The sequence below is a fragment of the Macrosteles quadrilineatus genome, unplaced genomic scaffold (assembly GCF_028750875.1).
Source record: "Macrosteles quadrilineatus isolate MER2022 unplaced genomic scaffold, UCM_ALF_1.0 Scaffold_6__1_contigs__length_79288215, whole genome shotgun sequence".
Taxonomy (NCBI): domain Eukaryota; kingdom Metazoa; phylum Arthropoda; class Insecta; order Hemiptera; family Cicadellidae; genus Macrosteles; species Macrosteles quadrilineatus.
In genome coordinates, this window is record NW_026542599.1 from 6,155,037 (window position 1) to 6,176,987 (window position 21,951).

General features: G+C 34.4%; 2 protein-coding genes across 4 annotated transcripts in view; one reads left to right on the forward strand and one right to left on the reverse strand.

Annotated features, from left to right (window-relative positions):
• The first annotated feature begins 898 nt into the window (after positions 1–898).
• Positions 899–14,517, forward strand: LOC128996992 (transmembrane protein adipocyte-associated 1 homolog). The gene is made up of 9 exons (XM_054422563.1): positions 899–1,154; positions 1,876–2,021; positions 2,795–2,927; positions 3,568–3,730; positions 4,329–4,525; positions 5,544–5,604; positions 6,206–6,389; positions 7,563–7,692; positions 10,453–14,517. The coding sequence occupies exons 2-9, from the start codon at positions 1,879–1,881 to the stop codon at positions 10,594–10,596; spliced, it is 1,155 nt and encodes a 384-aa protein (XP_054278538.1). The 5' UTR covers positions 899–1,154; positions 1,876–1,878; the 3' UTR covers positions 10,597–14,517.
• Positions 14,518–14,824: 307 nt separating this feature from the next.
• The window catches only part of LOC128996500 (dynein heavy chain, cytoplasmic-like), a 110,787-nt gene continuing 103,660 nt past the window's right edge, over positions 14,825–21,951 (reverse strand). For all 3 annotated transcript variants that reach the window (XM_054421876.1, XM_054421875.1, XM_054421874.1), the window contains 4 exons: positions 20,863–20,980; positions 19,943–20,111; positions 19,135–19,231; positions 14,825–15,529 (listed from right to left, as the gene is read on the reverse strand). In XM_054421876.1, coding sequence (XP_054277851.1) covers positions 15,355–15,529; positions 19,135–19,231; positions 19,943–20,111; positions 20,863–20,980 — 559 coding nt within the window. In that variant the 3' untranslated portion in view covers positions 14,825–15,354. The remainder of the gene's footprint in view (positions 15,530–19,134; positions 19,232–19,942; positions 20,112–20,862; positions 20,981–21,951) is intronic.

The following is a 21,951-nucleotide window of genomic DNA, read 5'->3' on the forward strand; positions in this document are numbered from 1 at the left end:
TGGTCTTTTTTGGCCCCACCTCCAAAAATAATCCAAAAGTGACAGTCCGGCTTGCAAATACGAAGATGAAGCTCTGTACGCTGTTTTGGTGCAAACGGTGGGGGTTCTGAGAGGACAGTTGGAGCTTGCGACGGGGGTCTTCTTGCCAGAAACCGCCATATCTACGCTGATGGCTTCTCTTGAGAACTGGCAGAGAGTCTCGTTGAGCTTTGGGAAAGTTCTGGAGAGGGACAAATCAAGGGTCCTCAACATCCATCATCCAGGGCCTTCACTCATAAGGTGTATAAAATTAAAATGAAAATCCTTCTTATATCTGTTATGTATATAGGCTAAATGCAATGGTTCGTTTTAACTTTTTCGTCAATGTAAATGGAAGAAGGAGTTGCTAAAATACATAATTATATGACAGTCCATACACAAGTGGATGACGGCCTGAGGTTATCCTGAGGTTATGTGCTATCCTTACTAGGTACTAGGTAGAAGGTTTTAGTGGGTGCGAGTCCTACCAGTGACTACATTCAATGGTCCTAAACACCTTGTTAGCATAGACTAAGGGAGTGTGTTTATATACTGGTATGCTGTTAGTATAGGATGTTTGATTTATTTTCTGATGGTGCATCAAAGCATGTTACCTCGAGAAAAAAAGAATACCTTACAAAGATACAAGTAAATATTTCTGTATCAACCAATGGGTTGATGTCCATGGGGTTTCCAGCAGTATCATTTTACAATTATTATAGTGAAGTAATTTGTTTTAGTTGTGTTTGGTTTGGTCTAGCTGTTTGTAGGACCTTGGATTAAATTATTGGCGAATTGAAAGAGAAGCAAATTACGTAGTGCGTGAAGTGAAGTCCAGTCAACAGTCGAGTCAGCTGATTAAGTAAACATGTCTGCTGTGCCAAGTTTGTCAAAAGTCGATGGCATGTCACAGCTTTTCATTCTAAATAGTTTATTAGAACAATGAATTCTGTTTTTAAATATGAATAATTTGAACAGTTTACAATTACAGCACTATTTACATAGTTTTTCCTGTCTAGTGAACTATGATCTGATTGTCTTAATTGAGTGATCGTTCATTGTGACATTATGGTGATGACTCAGTGTCAGTGTAATTACAATTTGTTATAAATATTTCCGTTCAACTAATTAGGCTAGTGAGTATGATAAAAATCCATCTACTAATTCCTCTTGCATGTTATAACTATAAGTCTACTTATTTATTTTACAGCTCTTGGACCCACAACTCATCAATCTGGAATGAGTTTTTTAGCCTATAACATTTAATCAAAATCTATTGATTTTTGTAATTGATATTTTCATTGTTATGTAACATTCATGTATACTGTTTTCATTTGCTTTGGGTTGCTCCTTATTGACCATAACGTCATATTTTTAATAGCCTTATGAGCTTATGCTAGGCCTATGTTCTACATGAACCAAACAATGCCTGTTTTTACCCTCAGATTGATTCCTAAAACCTTATTCAAAGCAGGTTCTGTACTAGAATCATAAATAATATTTAGCCTTGTATCTTTCAAATGCCCCTGCACTTATTTTAACTCTAACAATCTAACTTAGGCCTAATTTAATGTACACTTAGTTTGATATAGTCTATTTTAAGCCTAAGTTTTACTTTTGGGGCTGAAGTTCTATGGATACTCTATACTTATAAGTTACGGGCACACTTATCTGTTGGCACAGACAACCGAATGAAAATATTGATCGATATATCGATTAAATTCGATGTATTGATTATTCGATACCCTAGCCTAGATATCGTTTGGCCTAGGTAAGGTTAACCTAACCTAACTAACCAAACGATATATCGATTTAAACGATTGAATAATCAATATATATTCTTTTGTTATCTTCCAGAACATGGTAGTGTTTGAGCCAGATGAAAATAGGATGATTCCAACTGCAAGTTCGTTGGCAGAGCCCAATGTAACCCAGCCATTCTCACCAGTAGAAGAAGAGTTGTTTTGTAAACTCATCTTGTACATTGAAATACCCAATACAAGGTGAGTTATATTCTAAATAAAATGTACTTTCATCAAGGTCCAATTTGAACATATCTGTTATTTACTTTGATTGACCTTTTTTAATGTAGGCCTAAACTTAACAAAGTGATTTTGTACGGTACTTCACTCACTAGAGTATTCTTTTAAAAATTTTCTTTAGTAGGCCTACCTATTTATTTTTTGTAAGTTTTTTAAGAGTTCCATTACTAACAATCCATAGGGTATAAAAGTTCCGGTTGGCAAGATATAACAAGTGATGACTGCTTCCAAACTTGACTCCTTGAGGACTAAGCAATGGCTAGTAGGCCTCTTGAAACTAGACATAAAAATACATTTGGTTAGGTACCTTTAAAAACTAATTCAAAAATTTCCTCTACTGTTGATTGATCAAATAATATTTTTCTTTCCAAGTACGGTAAGTAACTTTAAACATTCTGGGGAAGTCGTTTTTTGGTTATAAATGTCTGGGAAGTTCCTAAGATCCTAATTAGGCCTAGTTTTTTTAGAAGTCCCAGTTGGAAAAGTGTTTGAATAGGTAAGTCAGTGGTATAGTCAATAGCGTCACGGAATTTGGGCACATGACAGATTCACTCTTGTACTGTACTGGCTCACCTCTTTGCTTTGCTCAATACGTTCCACGCACAGGCCTCTGTGGCTCATGTGGACGGGTAAATTGCATGTAAAAAAAGCTTTCAAATTGCTTCCAAACGGCTTGAGAGTTGAGATCAAAGTTATTTAATTTATTTTCACTCGGTTAATTTGGAATGTTTCAGGATTCGAGCATGGGACGTTATTATCCTGGTTCCGAATCTCCTTTTCCTATTGTTTCTGGCCTTTCGATTCAATCGAGCCAGACTCAAACTACGAGCCACTAGCAGTCCAATATTTTTTGCGTTCTATGGATTGGTAAGTCAGTTGTTAAATGTTCTTAGTTGTATAACATCACTCCGCAATGTGTGCCTTCTGTGATTTCACAAAACTTAGCATTTCTTTTTTTACTGAGGACTTATTAGAATAGTAATCATATTATCTTAAAGTTTTACCAATGTATTTTTACCCAAATATGAGTGAAGGATAAGTATAGAATGTTGTGAGATGATCTGTGTTGTGTTACTGGCTAAGATCAGCTTTTTCATCATTCAGGATCATTTATTTAAAGCCCAATGATTTGGGTCCAGTTCCACACCACAACTTTTTGAGTACTTTAACCATTTAACTACGGTACCCAGTTTAAGAGTACGGTACATAGAAGGAGTGGTACCGGTACCAAAGTATTCTCTAAGAACTTTCTTTAAAAATGCAATTAACAAGTAATAGGTAGCGTACCTTTTTACCTACTTGCTTGGTTACCGGTATTTTAGATTATTATAGACAGGTTAACCTATGGTTAGCATATGTCCAATGAAGCTGGTTTCTGCCAAGCACTTATTCTTTCTTTTGTCCTATGAAGTTCCTTCACAGTAAGCCTATGTAATTGTAGCCCTAGCCTTCATATTTCCATCAAGCTGTTGAATGTCTGAATCCATGCTCTATGTTGGTGATATAGGTGCTAGTGAACGTTACAATCAGCGTCGTCCGCTGTTTGGTCTCTATGAGCGTCAACGCAGCGGCCATTGTCGGAGGTTATGTTGACACATTCCTCTGGATCACAGTCAGGTTCTTCTTACTCTCTACAGAGATGAGTGTTGTCATATTCGGCCTAGCCTTTGGTAAGTAACACTAATTTTCATGTCTAGTATTGCTCGTCAATTAGGCCTAATAAAATGTAACTGGGCAATTTGTTTAAAATTACCTGTTTATTAGTTTTAATTCGTTTATTTTAGGTTATTTTGTTAAGTTATAATATGTTTTTATTTTATGACGTTAGCACATATTTAACAAAAATAAAAGCCAAAAAATAAAAGCTCTTGTTCTTCTCTATAATAGCCTAATATAAAAAGTAGCAACTCAAATATCTGTGCAATGGTTTTTAAACTTACTAATGCTGTCAACTTCCGTGAACTCAAGTTGAAGTTGACACCGTTTTTGGTTACAGTAGAACCTTGATAACAAGACTCTCATGGGGATTATTAAAAAAGACTTGTCATTAAGGTCGACTTCTTATCGAGGTTTGCGATAACATGTGATTGGGTCTAAACTAAAATTCAAGGGGATTAGAAAATTACACTTATTAAAAAGGGTGACTTGTTATCGAGGGTCTTGTAATCAAGGTTCCACTGTATTAGTTAGCGTTCCCTTAATAATGAAAATCAAAGGAACCCCTGACCATTATTGCAAAGTAACAGTTTTTCCCATCTATGTTCCTAGGCCACCTAGACAGCCGTAGCAGTATACGCTACGTTCTGTTAGCAACCTCACTACTCTCGTTGGCGTTCTCCATCAGTCAAGGCGCGCTGGAGGTGTTTGCACCTGACGAGAGCTTCAGGATACACTCCAAAGACTTTAACATCTTCGGCCACGGAGGCATGCTGTTTTGGTTCTCCAGTTCTGTAGTCTTTTCATTGGTGAGTGATTTGACCATCTTAAACTCAATGGATTAAGTGATTTAGTTATAATTTCTTATTGTGTTCTTCTCGTTTTTATGAACACAAAATACTGATAATTTATGGTGGATAATCTTAAATCTCATAAGATAAGCAATAGAGATAATACTCCCATAAAGTTTAACTCCCTAAGCTCCACTGTTAGTTGGACCCACCTTTCTAAACACAGGCATCTGAACACTCCTCATGAGATGGGATTCGAACCCTTAATCCTCCTCCTTGAGATGGAATTTGGTCCTGGTAGAAGAAACAACACCTTACACTGTTTGTCTATTGAGCAGAAGGGGTGTTCTACCTCACTTACAATACAGGTCAAGCAAAGTAGGCTAGTTGTAAACTTGATTTCCAGGTTATAGCACATCCTAGTATTGCTTTCACCCGTTTTCTTTGAGTTATATTCACACTGATGATTGTAATTGGATGTTTGGCTATGTTACTTGATGTCTGATATTTAGCGTCAGTATTTGGAACTTAAAGGGGAAAAGATTGTTAACTATTAGTAGAAAATTAAAGCTATGATTGTGGTAAGCAATTCTTTAATCTGTCTGGACCTCTTCTTAATGCTGCAAGCTGCTAGATTGCTCTTGAAAATGATTCATTCTGGACTTGGCCACCATTAAAAATTGATAAAATCCAAATCCTGATCATAAAATGTTGATAACTTCTTTTTGAAATTAAGATGGAAGTCAATAATTAACTATAGTTTTTTTTTGTCTGCAAATGATAGCCATAAGAGTTTTAGCTGATATGTAGTGTCATTCTATTTGCTTCATAAATTTAATGATGAAGAACTTTAAAAAAAATAGAGCAGTTTACAGTCTTGCAATACCTAACTCTTTCGATATTTAAAAAAAGTAAATTTGTCTAGTTAACCTTTTAAATTAAATAACTTGTTGGACAATTAGTGAACATGATGGTTGTAATCATCTGTTTATCTTGTCTTAAGCTTATCTTATTTTGTTTGTCTGGTTTGTTTCAGATATACATAGTTATTTTGATACTTCCTTGGACAAGACTCAGAGAAAGGTTAAACCTTCCTAGTAAGTAGAATGTATTTGAACTGTTACTTTGTATAAACTAATGTGCTATAAAACACTTATAAACTAAAGTTATATAGCCTAAAACACTTCAGTAAAGCCCGCTTATTCGGCACCCAATGGTCCGGCACTATCAATTCCGGTATTGGTGTAGTAAAAGTCTAAAAGAACTTTGTCTAATGCTTTCCAAGCCATATTACCGTATTGGGCAGATTCGGGAGCAAATGACAGATGTTGATCGCACTCTGTATTTTGAGTGTAGGAAGTATTTGATTTCAATTATTTAATATTCCCCCATTTTTTATTGTAATTAAAACAAGAATAATAGGCTGGCAGTTAACTATTTCCTTTTGACACTGTAATTAGAGGTATTTTTGCCGATCTGGCAGTAACAGCTGTTGTTTAGAATACTTTCTGTAACCTGTGGTGAGATAATTTTATCCTAATTATTCTATGAAATTTTAGGGGGAAAACGCTTCCCCGTTCAATTCATACGGATTCAACCCACAATATCTATGGTATTTTGGTCTCTCTCATAGTTGGTAAATTGGGACACATAGAATCAGTGTTTCAATAGAATATCATGTATGTTACCTTGTTTCAGCCAAGAAGTCTTTCTACCTGTACATCCTGTTCCTTGCGCTCCTCAACATCGCACAGTCCGCTGGTAGTGGGATGTTGTTCTACGGAGTGCGAGAGGGGCTCTGTGTGGTGGACATCACCACTTGCGTATACTTCACGTTGTTCACACCCCTCGTCTACCACACGTTCCTTAGCGAGTTCTTTGGGTGAGTTTAAATGTAGTTGTACCCACGTATGTCGAGAAAGGTGTGGTTAATGAAAGATGTTTTTGGTAGTTTATAGTTTATCAATCAAAATCATGAATGAAGAGGTTGAATATAACTATTCACATTATAATCATTGGTTCTGTCAAACAACCTTAACCCTCTCAATTAATCACCTCAGTATTTGCCTCTCTCTAGTCCGACCAGCTCAGGATTGGAATTGAATATTATCAAACAATCCAGTATTATTCTGTATGGATAAGTTACTGATTTTATCTATAAACTTTAGTTTAAAAAACTCATTCCATTGGCTCCATTGCCGTATACTTTTTCAATATTTATACCATGTCAAACAAAAATGTTACCGAATACATAGAAATGTAGGAAAAATGCTGCAGGAATAAAGCTTAAGTACAACAAATCACTCAAAGCTCAAATACACTCAGTAAATGTTTCAACATAAGATTTTATTTTGATAAATAACGGTTTTTAAAAGTTCATACAACACAATAAATGTGTAATAAACTAAATACGCTGAAAAATTATAAAATGATACTGTGTAGTACGGTCACTTGACTATTAGCAATAGTTGACCTAACAGAGGTAGGTATTTTGTACTTCTTTGCAATAGAACCAATAACTGAAGGAAGACATTGATTATTATGGAGAGAAACTTAATTTGTGAGCAAATGACTTGATGTTTGAGGCCAACCAAACCGTCCTAAAACCCCCGACCTAACCAACTGAGGCTGAACTTTTACAAAAAATTTTGATATAAGTTTATTACCGATTTTAACGAATCGTGGCGGCCTCTTTTAACCTTGCATTTGCCCGTCCACATAGACTAAGCGCCCGTACGTGGCTCGTTTACAGCAAAGCAAGGAGTGAGCCGGTACAGTACAAAGGTGAACTGTACTGATAAAATGTTATCGGCAGTGACCAGGATCCGAACCCACGACACCACTGCCTTGGGCCCGAAGTCCGCGACGCTAATGACTGAGCCACCGACTGCACTAAACCTGACTCACTAAACCTCTTTTGAGTCAAAACTATAGTTTTTTTCTGATGTAGGATCACTCTTGTTTCCTTACCCCCATTTAACTTGTAACATTAGATTTCCCCAACCTCCATATCCGGCCCATTTGACCAACTTTCAATGCTAACGTTGTCCCACAGTGTGTCCCAGCCGAGTATAATGTTCTCGTACAAGGCACAAGTAGATGACAACATGGAGGACGACACAGTGTCACTTCCGCATCAGCAATCATTCTCTTCTCTCAAGACCGATTCAGACTACATTTATCAGGTAATAATCTCGCAAGATGTCAATTCAAGTTTATAAGTAAAAAAAAAACTGTAAGTTTCTAATGTAGGCTGTCAAAATGGTGTATTGTTAAATGGAAGAGAGTTTTGTAGTCAACGTTTGTACTATGACAATAAGCATACCTCCTGTGGTTCTAAGGTCCCCCCTGACGTACTAGTTTCAAGCAGTGTGATCAATGTTAAGATTTGTTGCGTCTTTGAACAATAATTAATGTACAACGCTTGAACTATCTTAAACATTGATCAGTTTTTATTTTAAGTAATTCATATTTATAAATAGTTAGTACCTGCTCTTAATTTGTTTACAAATACCAAATTACATAGCTTGGTTACTAAGCATGTTTCATTGTTTTTGGTTAAAAAAAAATCAAGAACTTTTAAAAGTCCTTCAAACCAGTTTTTGTTTGTTAATTAAAGTAGATTATATTATATATTTGGATCTTAAAAAGCTGTATCTAATAAGTAGGTTTTATCACTTAGTGTAAATATTATCATTTTTGTAGGTTGCAATTTTTGTTTTTAGGTAGTTTGCATGGTAATCAATGTGGTATCAAGTAGACTTAGATTTAGCTACAAAACCTGATTAAGTGCAAAAGCTATTCAACCCCCTCTCCTCCCACAAAAATGTTCATGAGATTTCATCGGTTTTGATAAAAGCACTATTAGGTCTTGATGAAATGCCCCTAATATTAAAGACAAGTTTTAATTTACCCATTGATACAATTTTAGATAAACATGTATAAAATCTTATTATTATTAATACAAAAATCTTACAAATATAAAGTATTGATCTGATGTCGGATGTCCATATGAAATTCGGATAAAATGAAATGACTACTGTACCTGTTTTGTTTTGTAGGACAGAACACTTAATACTCAGGAAATAAAATCTATTGGTGAAATATATTCTATCAGCGGAGGAAGTTTGGCACGGGAGGTAACTATTAAGTGTGACTTTTGTGTTGAGGGGGCGTCACATAAAAACACAAAAGTTGTCTGTATTTTAACGTCTAGTCTACATTGACTTCCCATCGTAGCCAAGCAAGCTAGCTCTAATCTTTGACAAATGTCGCGTTCTCTATTTCATCCACTACTATTCTAACCATTTACCACCCAGAATTAGTCTTGTCATAGCTCACGTAAACGTTGTGAAAGAAAATTGACACTCATACCAAGTATAAATTGGGTTCTGTTATTAGATTTCTTTGGTCTCAGTCGTCAACCGTTGTTGAAGTCCATTCGCTAGGAAATCTGAATGTAGTAAGGTTTTTGGACATATGAATTGTGAGTAAAGAGTTGAGTATGGAGATGTTCGTAAACATTTTCTCAATCCAGTGTATATGCGGCTGCAGTCGTTTATAAGTCTTGTTTGAGGCAGTGATCATTATGACTGAACGAGAAAGAGTTGGCTGAACTGAGAGGACATCTCTCTGAGGCTGTCAAGGACTACAAAAAGCCCTGGTTGTCCTAAATCTGCCAATCGCAAGTAATGTTTCCTAATTTAAACACTATCTCAGTGGAAACTGATGAACACTGGCTGCCAGCTTCATTGTGCAAATATGTACCGCATTCTGTGAACGTCCTAAACCACTTATGCACATTTTAAATGTAAAAACACTTTTCTATATACATATCTCTCGACTGGCAGTAGTTTATACCAGAACTGATAGTCTAATAAGAGTGGGAAATAGCTAAAAATAGTAGTGTAGATTTGAACAAAAACAATATTGTTTCCAGAATTGGACTAGCTTGCTTGGATGCGACAGGAGCTTGATGTAGACCTTAATTTACAGACAATTTTTGTTTATAACCTTAGGAAAATATTCGTTGAGTTTTCAATCTGTCATTACTAACTTTCACTCACTGGTTTCAGAGCACGCTTCCAACATTTTATACTTGTTGTTTGGTTTCAGTGATCTTTGTCTTTTTTAAAATTTTTTCCACAGTGTAAATCAGACACGTTTGGTTGTGGTGCGTCAATGGTGTGGTGGTTAAGTAAGGTTAAGGTAATTGTTGATTACAGTTAATGCTGGACATACAACTACAAGTATTAGTAGTTTTTCCCCTGTGTATACCGAGCGTAAGTGTGTATAAACAGTATTCACTTTGACTCATGACAGCTGCTCTCTACAACAGTTCTTTGCAGAGGCCTGACAGTATCACTGGGTACAGTCTGGACAGTTAGATATAGACCTGATGTTCTGACTCACACTAACTCATTGCACTCTATCCTGTTCACAGAGCAACAGTGTGTATGACAGTACTCACTTTGACTCTGTCATGCCAGCTGCTCTCTACAACACTTCTCTACAGAGTCCTGACAGTATCACTGGGTACAGTCTGGACAGTTAGATATAGACCTGATGTTCTGACTCACACTAACTCATTAAACTCTATCCTGTTCACAGAGCAACAGTGTGTATGACAGTACTCACTTTGACTCTGTCATGCCAGCTGCTCTCTACAACACTTCTCTACAGAGTCCTTACAGTATCACTGGGTACAGTCTGGACAGTCAGACTGTAGACCTGATGTCCTGACTCACACTAACTCATTGTACTCTATCCTGTTCACAGAGCAACAGTGTGTATGACAGTACTCACTTTGACTCTGTCATGCCAGCTGCTCTCTACAACACTTCTCTACAGAGTCCTGACAGTATCACTGGGTACAGTCTGGACAGTTAGATATAGACCTGATGGTCTGACTCACACTAACTCATTGCACTCTATCCTGTTCACAGAGCAACAGTGTGTATGACAGTACTCACTTTGACTCTGTCATGCCAGCTGCTCTCTACAACACTTCTCTACAGAGTCCTGACAGTATCACTGGGTACAGTCTGGACAGCCAGACTATAGACCTGCCGTCCCATGCTAAGCCGTGACTCTACAACTCTCGCCAAAGAAATGCATCTTCCTCCTTCATTCGGTGGTGTATGTAAAGCTATGTCACAGAAATTCACTAACCATTTCATAGTGTGTTGTTGTTACAGTTCAATGATAAAGTACCTCGTAGAGTTTAGGTTGGGTATCCATGAAATAACTAGATCATAAATGGACTTATCTTGCCTAAATATGTTATCCTTGGACTTATCATTGCTTGTACGATATATTAGAGAAAGTTTAAATGATAGTGTTTAGGTCTGTATTCCTGGTGACGTTTTAAGATAGTTTGTAGTAACTTACTTTATATTTGTTGAGAAAGTTTCAAAGGTGTTATTAAAATTCTTATTTTGAATTTGAGTCAAGTCCCAATCATTAACATTATTTATGATTAGCTGAAGTGCTGTACATGCACCTAAACAGGCTAGGTGAAAACCTGAACAGATAGAAAACAAAAATTAGTCTACTGTCTGAAAGTGCAACAAAAATTTTTGTTTAGGCTTTCTTCCATTTTAAAATATCTGTTGACTGACTTTTTTTAGTTAGTTTGTATTTCGGTTAATTATTCAACTTAGCAGATAGAATAAAGAGTTCAATCCTTTTTTTATATCAACTAATACTAATTAGGATTATCAATTATCTAGTTGAAAATATCCTATCTTCTGTTTAAGCTTTTGTATAATATAAATATATTTAAACATTCTACCCATTAAGTTTGTTTAATGTTTGAATTTTCTAACTAAAAAGTTATAATTTTTTTATAAAGCCCAGAAAACCTCATAGGTAAAAAACTACACAATCTAATTTTATAATATGCTGCGGATACACACATTGCGGGTACACCTTTTTTATTTATAAATCAATCAAGAAAAAAGGGAGCTGTTGGAGTTTTTCTGCTAAATCCAAGTGCAAAATCTAGTGGAAGAATGTATGAAAGTGTAGTGCATACTTGCAATTCTAAACACTTGTAAATCTTGGTATTTTAATTACTGTGCAAGCGGTTGTGATGTGCATTTATCACTGGGCTGTGGAGTTGAGTTCTATGTAAACATTTGTTGTATATCGCAAAGGAGATGTTTTTGCATTGTCTTTAGAGGTCGTTGTATTTATCGTTTTCTTCCGTAACTCACTGTTATGATGTGCACTTTTCTGAAACTGTAAATGTTTATTGTAATATTAAACAAGATTGATTGACAGTTATTGTTCATCTATCAGTGGTGGCGCTGACAACTTGCAGGCCCCTTCATAAACTGTGTTTACAGGAAGTCAATATGATGCCGCCTTTATTCTGTGCAAAAAAAAAACTAATTACAACTTTATGGTTGAGAAAGTTTGTTCACAGCTTTGTAGTACTTCTACTCTATTCTATCATATTAAATGGGCAATCTCACTGAATGCTTACTCATTACTTTTAACTTGTACAGTAAAACCTCAATAACTTGACAGTCAACAACTGACAGAGCACACGCAAATTGGCGATTTTTTCCAAACATTTAGTTTTAATTGTTTGATATTTAAAATTTTTTTAGATTGTTTACTCGTGTAAAAATACTCATCTAAGTAATGAATCTATTGTGTAAAAATTTGTCTGTTATGTATTCATTTATTATATAAAACCCATTAAAAATTTCAATGTTCTTGATAGCTCGACAACCCCCAAACTCGACAACCTTTGGGTCTGTTTTCTGCTTTTATGGTAACCAGCATGGTCTTTTTTCAAAGATCTATAGGCTTAATACAAACCAATGTATGCAAGAATACCCTTTACTTAAACTGAATTTTTTGCTTCGGGTTTGCAGGGGCCTTATCACCGCCACTGTTTTGAGTCCACTATCGTTTTATGGATTTTCTGTTTAAACTGGTTTCTAGATAAATTGAGAATAGCACATACAATAAAAATTCCATGTGCGATTTGTGAACATTGATTAGCTATCAAAGAAGTCTTTGCCTTCCTCGCCATTAAATATTTATAAAAAGAATATAGATCAGTATTTTGGTATTTGTAATACCTTATTGTTCTTTCAGATTAATTCTTAACAGACAATCAAGAATATTGTTAAACATTTGTGCAAAAGAAAGATATTTTTAGTTTTTAAATTAAAAAAAGGTTGGTAAGGTAATGTAAAACCTTTGACTATTAATACAACAACGTTAAACGTTGCATCAATATTTAATTAACTTTTTTTTAGTTATGCAAACAAAATTAGCATCTCTACACCCAGATACTGATACTGATTTTTAGAATTTTATCATTCAGATTTTCAAACATAATTGAGAACAGTAAGGTTTTATTCTTTAATAAGTTCAAGGCTGCACAAAAATGTATTGATTGATTCAGTAATGAAATCAAGCAATAACTTTTTGTGGAATTTTCTTACTACAGGATCAAACCTTATCATTCTCAATTATCTTGCATGTTATTTTTCAACATTACTTCCAAAAATATGTTTTGTAAGATTGTTACCTTTTTGGTAATGGTGAGTTTAAGTTATCTAAGAGTTTATTGCGGACATTTTTTTACCTAAAAAATTCAATTATTTATTCTTGTGATTGTAAATCTCAAGAAATTACTTTATTAAGAGTTTTGTAGATCTGTAACCACATTTTTTTCAATAAATTCAATTGTGTATAGTATCTAATCTACTTATTAGGAATGGAAATGTATCAACCGGTTAGGGTGAAATTTTGTTTTGGAAAATAATAGACCATTTTTAGTCTAGGACTTATCCAAGTACATTATAACTTTTAAAACTCATTTTAAGTTATAGTAAAGTACATCTTTAAATAAAGCCCAATATTGTATCATTTTATCCATTATTAATGTATAACATATTTTAATAACTATTATAATGTCAAATATATTACACATTTATTGTATTTTAATAATTACTTATTAAAATTAATCAGTAAAGAAAATTGACACTTTTTACTTTCATGCACGTATACTTATATGGTCTAGTAAGGGCCTAAAATTAGTAGTTTTCATCACTAGGAGTGAAAGTGGCTCTTTTTGGTAGGCAATCGTGTTTTACAAGCAAGGCACAGCCGAGCTTAGAAATACAATGAAGTACCATAAAGACACTTTCGCTTTGTGTGATGAACAACTATTTTCATCGTACTGTGGAAATCACCTTCTAATCGTTACAAAATTAGACCACATAATTTGAGGTTATTCAAAGTCATCATCAATATTTACATTCTGTTTACAAACATTTAAAATATCGTTTAATTAGCAGCGTTTTCAAACAAATTTTGAGGCTAGCGAACCGACAAATTTACCTTATGTTTTTTTTCTGTTCCTTATTTGAAGTTAACCGAAAACGACGATTTTGCTTACGATTTAGAGAACTAATAACGGCTGCTTTACGCACAGTATGATGAAAAAATATTACCTCGTATCAATTGATAACATAATTGCTTTATACATTATTTTAACATTAAAAATGTGATGTTTGGTTAAGTTTTTATAGGAACATTATGCACACCATTATTTATCACCTTGTATTTTCACCATGTACAGTTATTGTACAGTTACGATATTGATAAGTAGCTATATAGATCTGATTAGTTTTATAATCTTATCTACCTATATTCTGTATATTCTTGTAGACATGTCTTTTAGTTTTCTAGGATGTTTTCTGTGCTAGTATATCGTAGAAACCTTATTCTAGTCTTATACAATAGATATGTCTATTACCTCTGCGGTTTCCTCACAGAAGTAGAATGAATGTTGGATATTTTACTTACGATTGTTAGCTCGCAAAGTAGAGTTTTTTAAAGAGTTGTCTCATGAGATATTTATTGTCCTGAATGTTGAAATCTTAGATCAGTAAATCGTCCAATGAGAATGTATTTTCCTTATATTTTCTTCAACGCCTTGTTAAAAATGTATTTTGTAACCATGAAACTATGTTTTAATAAAAATAAACGTTTGAATTGGTTGTTTGTTTGTTTTACATTGCCATATAGTTATGTGATAATACCACTTTATTATGAATCAAGGGGTTCTAAGATTTAAATGGGTACTCAAAGCGCCAGCTTAGGCTGTGTTAGTCTTTATAATGTACTTTTATCTGGCTACAGTTCACTTGAAATTATCCATTCACATTCTTGAATTTATATGTTTTCATTGGCAACAATCCATAGGGCCAGCCCATTTCAATCAATTTTACTGATTTGTACTTATGTAGGTAAACACAAACTAATTATTTAGACAGGTTTTCAGAATACTTGCATTGTTTAAATTGTTTTATTTGAAAATTGTATTACATATGCAATCTATAGCTCATTTTAACAATACAATATAATAACAAAACATATATATATTAGTGCAGGAGAAGTATAAATAACATGAATACAAATTAAATAAGTTAATGATAGGTGTTTAAAGTTCATCACATTTTTAGAGAATTTAATACATATGGTTTAACATTCACAAACTATCACGAAACATTCAATGAAATAATTTAAAAACAATGGAGAACACATATTTCATCACAGAATTACAAATTTTATTAAAATACGGATCAGAACGATCCTCTAAAACTTCATACGTACTGTGACAAGCTAAGCAAAGTGTAAAAGACAAGACTACACATGACATTAAGAGTTAAACACATTTTCCAACACATCATGGACAAAACCCAAACAGTATAAATAATTACAATAAACATTTAAGTTCCCAAACACAGATTTCTTAAAGCATTTCTATCTACCTTATACTAAAGATGATTAATGTAACGTAAGTTTAAGCGTGCATGTTAATTGAGAGCCGTTGATGTAAGTACAGCGACGCCTCTCTCATAGAAGCTATGGTGGTCTTGGCCAGGGGCAATGTTGAGGTCTACAGTGAACAACAGTTCAGTTCTTGTAGAGTTTAGGTAAACGGGCAGAGACAACTTCCCTTGCCGGGCTACTTCTGTACCAGCAGAGGCTCTGAAACAACAAAAATACAATGAACCATGGAATTTTACACATGCTCTAACATATACTCTATTTTCTTTATTTACATAACGGACACTTGTAACTTAATTAACTGGGTAGGTGAAAACATAACAAAAGAAAAAGAACATATAAAGTAGGATCACACTGGCAAATTTCTTATTACTAGGCGAGCACCCACTTGCCTAATGAGTGAATAATCTAAGTTTGCCTCAGATGCTACAGCAGGCGGATAAAATATTTGTCATCTGATGCTAGGCTAAAAATGTAACTATTTATTATATATGTTTAACTTCGTAACTGGTCACACTACTTGAAAAAGTGACCAGTTTAAATTTCTCAACAATTATTATGATTGTATAAGGTTTTGTTATATGGGAAATAAATTCATTTATTCATTCATTAATAAAGATTAGTTAATTAATGTTTTGAAATTGGACCCGGCTGTCCTGGGCTGTACGCTGAATTTTTATTCCAGGATTAGTTTTGCCAACAGTGTTATTTGGAGGCTTCTGATTGACTGAGGGAACACTATTACCCCAACGATACGGTTTGATGCCATCGACCTCAGTGGTATAGTAGAGTGCCGGGCTGATAAACTGAAGGAGCCTGGTTCAAATATCACCCATGGCACTATTTTTTTTGTCTTGGATTTTTTCATTATCAGCAAGTTTGGTTGGTTTGGTTAGGTTATGACAGTTTAATTTTATAATTAAAACATTATAAAATTGAATTTGAGCCATTTATAGTTTTATTTTATGAACAGAACTATTTTTTTTATTAAACCTTCATTCGATGTTTCACTATCAGCAAGTTTGGTTAGGTTATGACAGTTTAATTTTATAATTAAAAAATTATAAAGTTGAATTTGAGTCATTTATAATTTTATTTTATGAACAAAACTAATTTTTCAATTAGTAAACCTTCATTATAGTCAATCAGAAGCCTCCAAATGACACTGTTTGCATAACTTATCCTGATTAATAAATTGTGCGGGCTGGACTAAGGATACCACTCATCTTAATCAGCAACAAACAGACACAGTTTTTTCTCACTTAATTTTTTACTCATATTCAGCTTGAAATATGTAGCATTTTGTCCCCTGAATGTAATAGTCCAGGACCTGACTAGGGTTCTGTGTGCATGTCGTGTATAGAGAATTTTGCTTTTGCATTTCAATATAGGTGTCTTAGGAAGTGTTTTCCACTCGGGTGTCAAGTTCGCACCTGGTACGTTTTCGAGCTATGACGTCATCAAAATGGCGGCCATTGATTTTTTTAAATCGTATATTTCGCAAACTATTTGTCGGATCGGAATTATTTTTTTTTCGTTTGAAAGATAATTTTAAATGCTACCTGTTTTACATTTACACATTTGTTGTATGTTTAGTACATTCTTCGTAATTTTGCAAAAACCTGTATTTTTAAATATTTTTGAGTTATTTTTGTTTGTAACGTTTTATTGATACAATTTATCAAAAACCACCAATGAAAAAAGTTGTAGAACGTTTAAAAATCTTTACAAAAATACCAAATTCGATATGTTTTACTCTAAAAATTACGTCAAGAAACTAGATAAATCTCATAAAAACACCAATTTTGGCGCAAAAACGCCTATTAGTCCGGCATCTAGGGCAGTTTCGCCATTCAATGTTGATTTATGTGTCTAAATTAGTGTTTTCAACTCGGGTGTCACGTCTACACCCACTGCAGTTTCCGATTATGACGTCATTAAAATGGCGGAAAGGGCTATATTAAAAATAACGATATTTTACATACAATCGTCATTAATTCAAGTCATTAATTGTTAATTTAATGTTAATTTAATAGATTAATTGAAAATCAACCCAGGCAAATGGAAATTCGCTTAATCGACAGGATTGCTGCACCGGGGGTATTTATAAAGTGGGAACATTTCTATGGACTAATTACATTGATTTGTTGTGCTTTTATTTGCATAAAAGGGGGTAATGGTCTTATTTTAAGTAAAATAGTTGGTGAAATCGTAACATGTAGCAATTTTAAAGACATCATAACCGGAAACTGCAGTGGGTCCAGACGTGACACCCGAGTTAAAAACACTTCTATAGACACATACATCAACATTAAATGGTAAAACTGTCTATATATGACTCGTACATAGCCATCGATGTCGGATTTATATGCGTTTTTGCGCAAAATTAGGTTGTTTTGTACGATTTTCTAGTTTCTTGACGTGATCTTTTGATTAAAGCATATCGAATTTGGTATTTTTGTAAAGCTCTTTTAACGTGCTACAACTTTGTCCTTAAGTTATTTCTGATATATTGTATCAATAAAACGTTATCGACAAAAATAACACAAAAATGTTTAAAAATAAAAGTTTTTGCAAAATTACGAAAAATATACTAAACATAAAACAAAATTGCAAACGTAAGAAAGATAGCATGTAAACTTATCTTTCAAACAAAAAAAAGTTTATTCCGATCCGATACATGGTATGTAAAATATCGTTATTTTTAATATAGCCCTTTCCGCCATTTTAATGACGTCATAACCGGAAACTGCAGTGGGTGCAGACGTGACACCCGAGTTGAAAACACTTATTTAGACACATACATCAACATTGAATGGCGAAACTGTCTTTATAAGACTTGCGAACTGCCCTAGATGCCGGACTAATAGGCGTTTTTGCGCCAAAATTGGTGTTTTTATGAGATTTATCTAGTTTCTTGACATAATCTTTTGAGTAAAACATATCGAATTTGGTATTTTTGTAAAGATTTTTAAACGTTCTACAACTTTTTTCATTGGTGGTTTTTGATAAATTGTATCAATAAAACGTTACAAACAAAAATAACTCAAAAATATTTAATAAATACAGGTTTTTGCAAAATTACGAAGAATGTACTAATCATACAACAAATGTGTAAATGTAAAACAGGTAGCATTTAAAATTATCTTTCAAACAAAAAAAAAATCATTCCGATCCGACAAATAGTTTGCGAAATATACGATTTAAAAAAATCAATGGCCGCCATTTTGATGACGTCATAGCTCGAAAACGTACCAGGTGCGAACTTGACACCCGAGTGGAAAACACTTCCTAAGACACCTATATTGAAATGCAAAAGCAAAATTCTCTATACACGACATGCACACAGAACCCTAGTCAGGTCCTGGACTATAATGACAAATTATACCAGTCAAAGATACAAAAAAGTAGGTTAAAGAAACTGACTTTTCCTTGTAAAAATGAACCTTAACAAAACAAGCTAACAAACTGTATTAAAAACACGTTAATTTTAATTGTAAACTACAAACTAAAAAATTTCATCTGCATTTGATTCAATCATTTAATAATTTCCTCTTGATAATCATTCAGAATAACTCAATAAATTTGAAGCAAATCCAAAAAGTGTTTCACTTTTATCATGTAAAAGCAAAATAATTTCTTTTTTAACCCAATCCAAGCAAACAACCATACACAAGAGAGCCAAATTTTTAGATAAACAAATGGAAATGTGTGGTTTTGAAGTTTAAATGCCAAAAAATTAACTGTAGCCTACAAAATATATTTAGTTTACAAGAAATAGTAAAACTAATTGATTGTCATCTTACTTGGTCCAACGCAGTAGGGTGACTGGTAGATCCATCATGATTGTAGAGGTCAACAACAGCTGATTGTTGCGGCACTGAGCTCCTTGTAGTTTCAACCCTGTCAAACAAACTTGGCTATCAAAGACGAGCAATTTGATTTCTTTAAAACACCGACAGTAACAAAGTAAAAGCTAGAATGGTCAAATCAACAATGGCTATATAAATGTATGATATGTTTGACACAGTACGATATGTTTTCTGTGAAAATAAATTAATATACCTGGGTGCTCCACGAGATGCTATTTTTAGATCAAAATGACAAATTATCAAAATAGTGGAATTTTTGTCAAAATTCTTTTTATATATTTGCTAAACGGTTTCAAATTAATTCTTGATTTTAAAAATTTGACTCAAGTAAATAAAATAAATTAAAGATATTGGAAAAAGGTGAATCAGAAATGAGATGATTTAATTAAAAACCCTTCTTTTGAACTGATTGGTATGGAGTTTTTTTGTGCTAATTTTGTCATTCTGGTCATCAGAATCAAATGAGACAGGGGATATTTCTTTTACATAGGTACTTAACATAACCGGTAGGGTTTACCATTAGTAGCCTATTCAATAAGTTTGGTATATTGATTTAGCAGCCTCTTCGTGGTACATCATTTATATCATTTTTAAATTGTTAAAACATTTATGTCATTTTAAAAAGTAAATGATTTTCAGATTTGGAGTTTGTTCTTTAACAATGTGAAAACTGCCACTGGCATTATGCAGCCCAAAATAGAAAACGGAGCAACAAATATTTCCCCGAGCAAGGTTGACTTACCAATAACACCGAAGCTGCACTCGTCCACACTAGCCTCGTTTGAGTCTGTGATGGTGACATCCAGTATAAGTTCCTCCAGAGACCAGCTGTTAGCCTGGGCAATACATTGTCTGGTGGCCGTCACGTACGCCTCGGGGTTCAACAGACCACCCAGCCACACGGCCATCGTCTGTGGGCAAACACATAACTGTAGGGAACATTTCATCTCTAATATGATACTAATACTAATTGTACACTTTTTTAGGACCAGGACCCTAAAGGTGGTGTTATGAGGACATTAGTTACTGGAGTTACTATAGAAATCTCAAGTATTCAGCCTTACATGTTATCTGGACCTCTATGAGTAGATCAAGTATATTAAAATCGCATACTACTTCCGTAAGATACAACTGTACACTGTAGATTGGAAAGTACATGTTAGGCTTAAGCCACCAGCCACCTACACCAGCCTGACTACTCTCTTATTGTTTGAAAACTTTCATACCACACAATTTGCTATCTCATACCAGAATATCTCTCAGTTAACCCTCAAGTATTAACTAAAGTGCAAGGGAGTGGCGGAGTGATTATTGTTTTTAATAGGATATTAACGTTGAACGTGTTTTTATCAAACAGTGCTAGACAAATTGGTTGTAACTGGTTTGTTATTTGTTTATTTGAAAATCAAAAAGTGGTGTAAGTCTGTACACTAGTGGTTGTTCGAACCATCTAAAGTCTGAACTGATAGGAATGGGAGGGGGTTTTACTGTGCTTAGCAGAAAGATTTTTTGTCATAAATAAAAAACTACAATTTAGTGGAAAATGCAAGTTAATAATATACTCTGACCAGAATAACAGTTTTTCGTTGGAACATTTCACATGTTAATTCCTTCTGATTCCCGAACAATAGATTTTAAAATTGTATTTGGACTTGGTTGTACCTTAATTTCCTTTGCTCCACCCTGGGACACAAGCTGGGATACCTTCTGCAGTTGTTTGACTCGTTGACTGAAGTCTGTGATCCATTGGATAACTGTACAGCCTCGCGGTACGGTGTATCTGTCAATTAAACACACACAGTAAATGAGTGCTTGTTCATAGTTCAAACCTAGCTGTCCTTGAACAGCGCTTTTAATGTATGACCCAACAAACCAAAGGTACTCCATGAATTGTTATCTAATTCCATTCTACATTTTCCAGCAGCATTTTTCACAGGCTTAATAAAGTAGGTTTAAGTGTTTAGCAGTCTTAACCCCTTCGCTTAAAGCGACGGCGATTCGCCGTCGTGCTCCCGCGAGCCATTGTGTGAAGCGACGGCGAATCGCCGTCCGCCATTAAAACCAATATTTGCCGAGTTAGTTCCCAAAAAATCCAACAGATCGCATATGCTTCTTGTTCTGCAAGCTTCAGGCTTTCATTTGGTTGTATTTTCGTCGTCCACGGCCTGCCCAATCGGCAAAAACAATCAATTGAAAATTACGATTTACCAGCTGACGTTGGGAACGTTGTCTTGGCAGCTGTCTGCCTTGTTTGTTTATGTTTACATCGTCATTTCACAACAGTATTTATATTATGTTGAATTCTATTTTTCGTTTGCAAATAGTTGTTTTATAAAATAAATAAGAGATGAGTAACTTTTTATTTGTTGATGAGTGTGGAAGGGAATTGGACGAAAGTGAAATTGCCAAACTAATTGAAGGTGACAGTGACTCAGACAGTGATTGTTATTTATTTGAAGAAAGGCTTGAGAGTGATGATGAATTATTAGAAATAAACAATGAACGTGTAAGTGAAGCATGCAATAGTATAAGTATTGCTGACTGTGAACCTCAAGATTTAGCTGATAATGGTGTGACAGAGCATGCTAGCCCTAGGCCTGTTATAAATAGTGATTGTTTGCATGACCTGCATGTTAGGCCTAAGCCTGTAAATAATGATTGTTTGCATGACCAGCCCTCCTGTAGTTATGCCCGACCTATGTCCCCTCAAAATGTGCCTTATAGGCCTAGTCCTGTGTCCTATGAACAGCA

Excerpts from the sequence above, each read along its gene's own strand:
- LOC128996992 (XM_054422563.1), top strand. The coding sequence starts at position 1,879 with ATGGTAGTGTTTGAGCCAGATGAAAATAGGATGATTCCAACTGCAAGT. Across the intron at positions 2,928-3,567 it reads TTTTTGCGTTCTATGGATTG|GTGCTAGTGAACGTTACAAT; the intron begins GTAAGTCAGTTG and ends TTGGTGATATAG. Across the intron at positions 5,605-6,205 it reads AGAAAGGTTAAACCTTCCTA|CCAAGAAGTCTTTCTACCTG; the intron begins GTAAGTAGAATG and ends ACCTTGTTTCAG.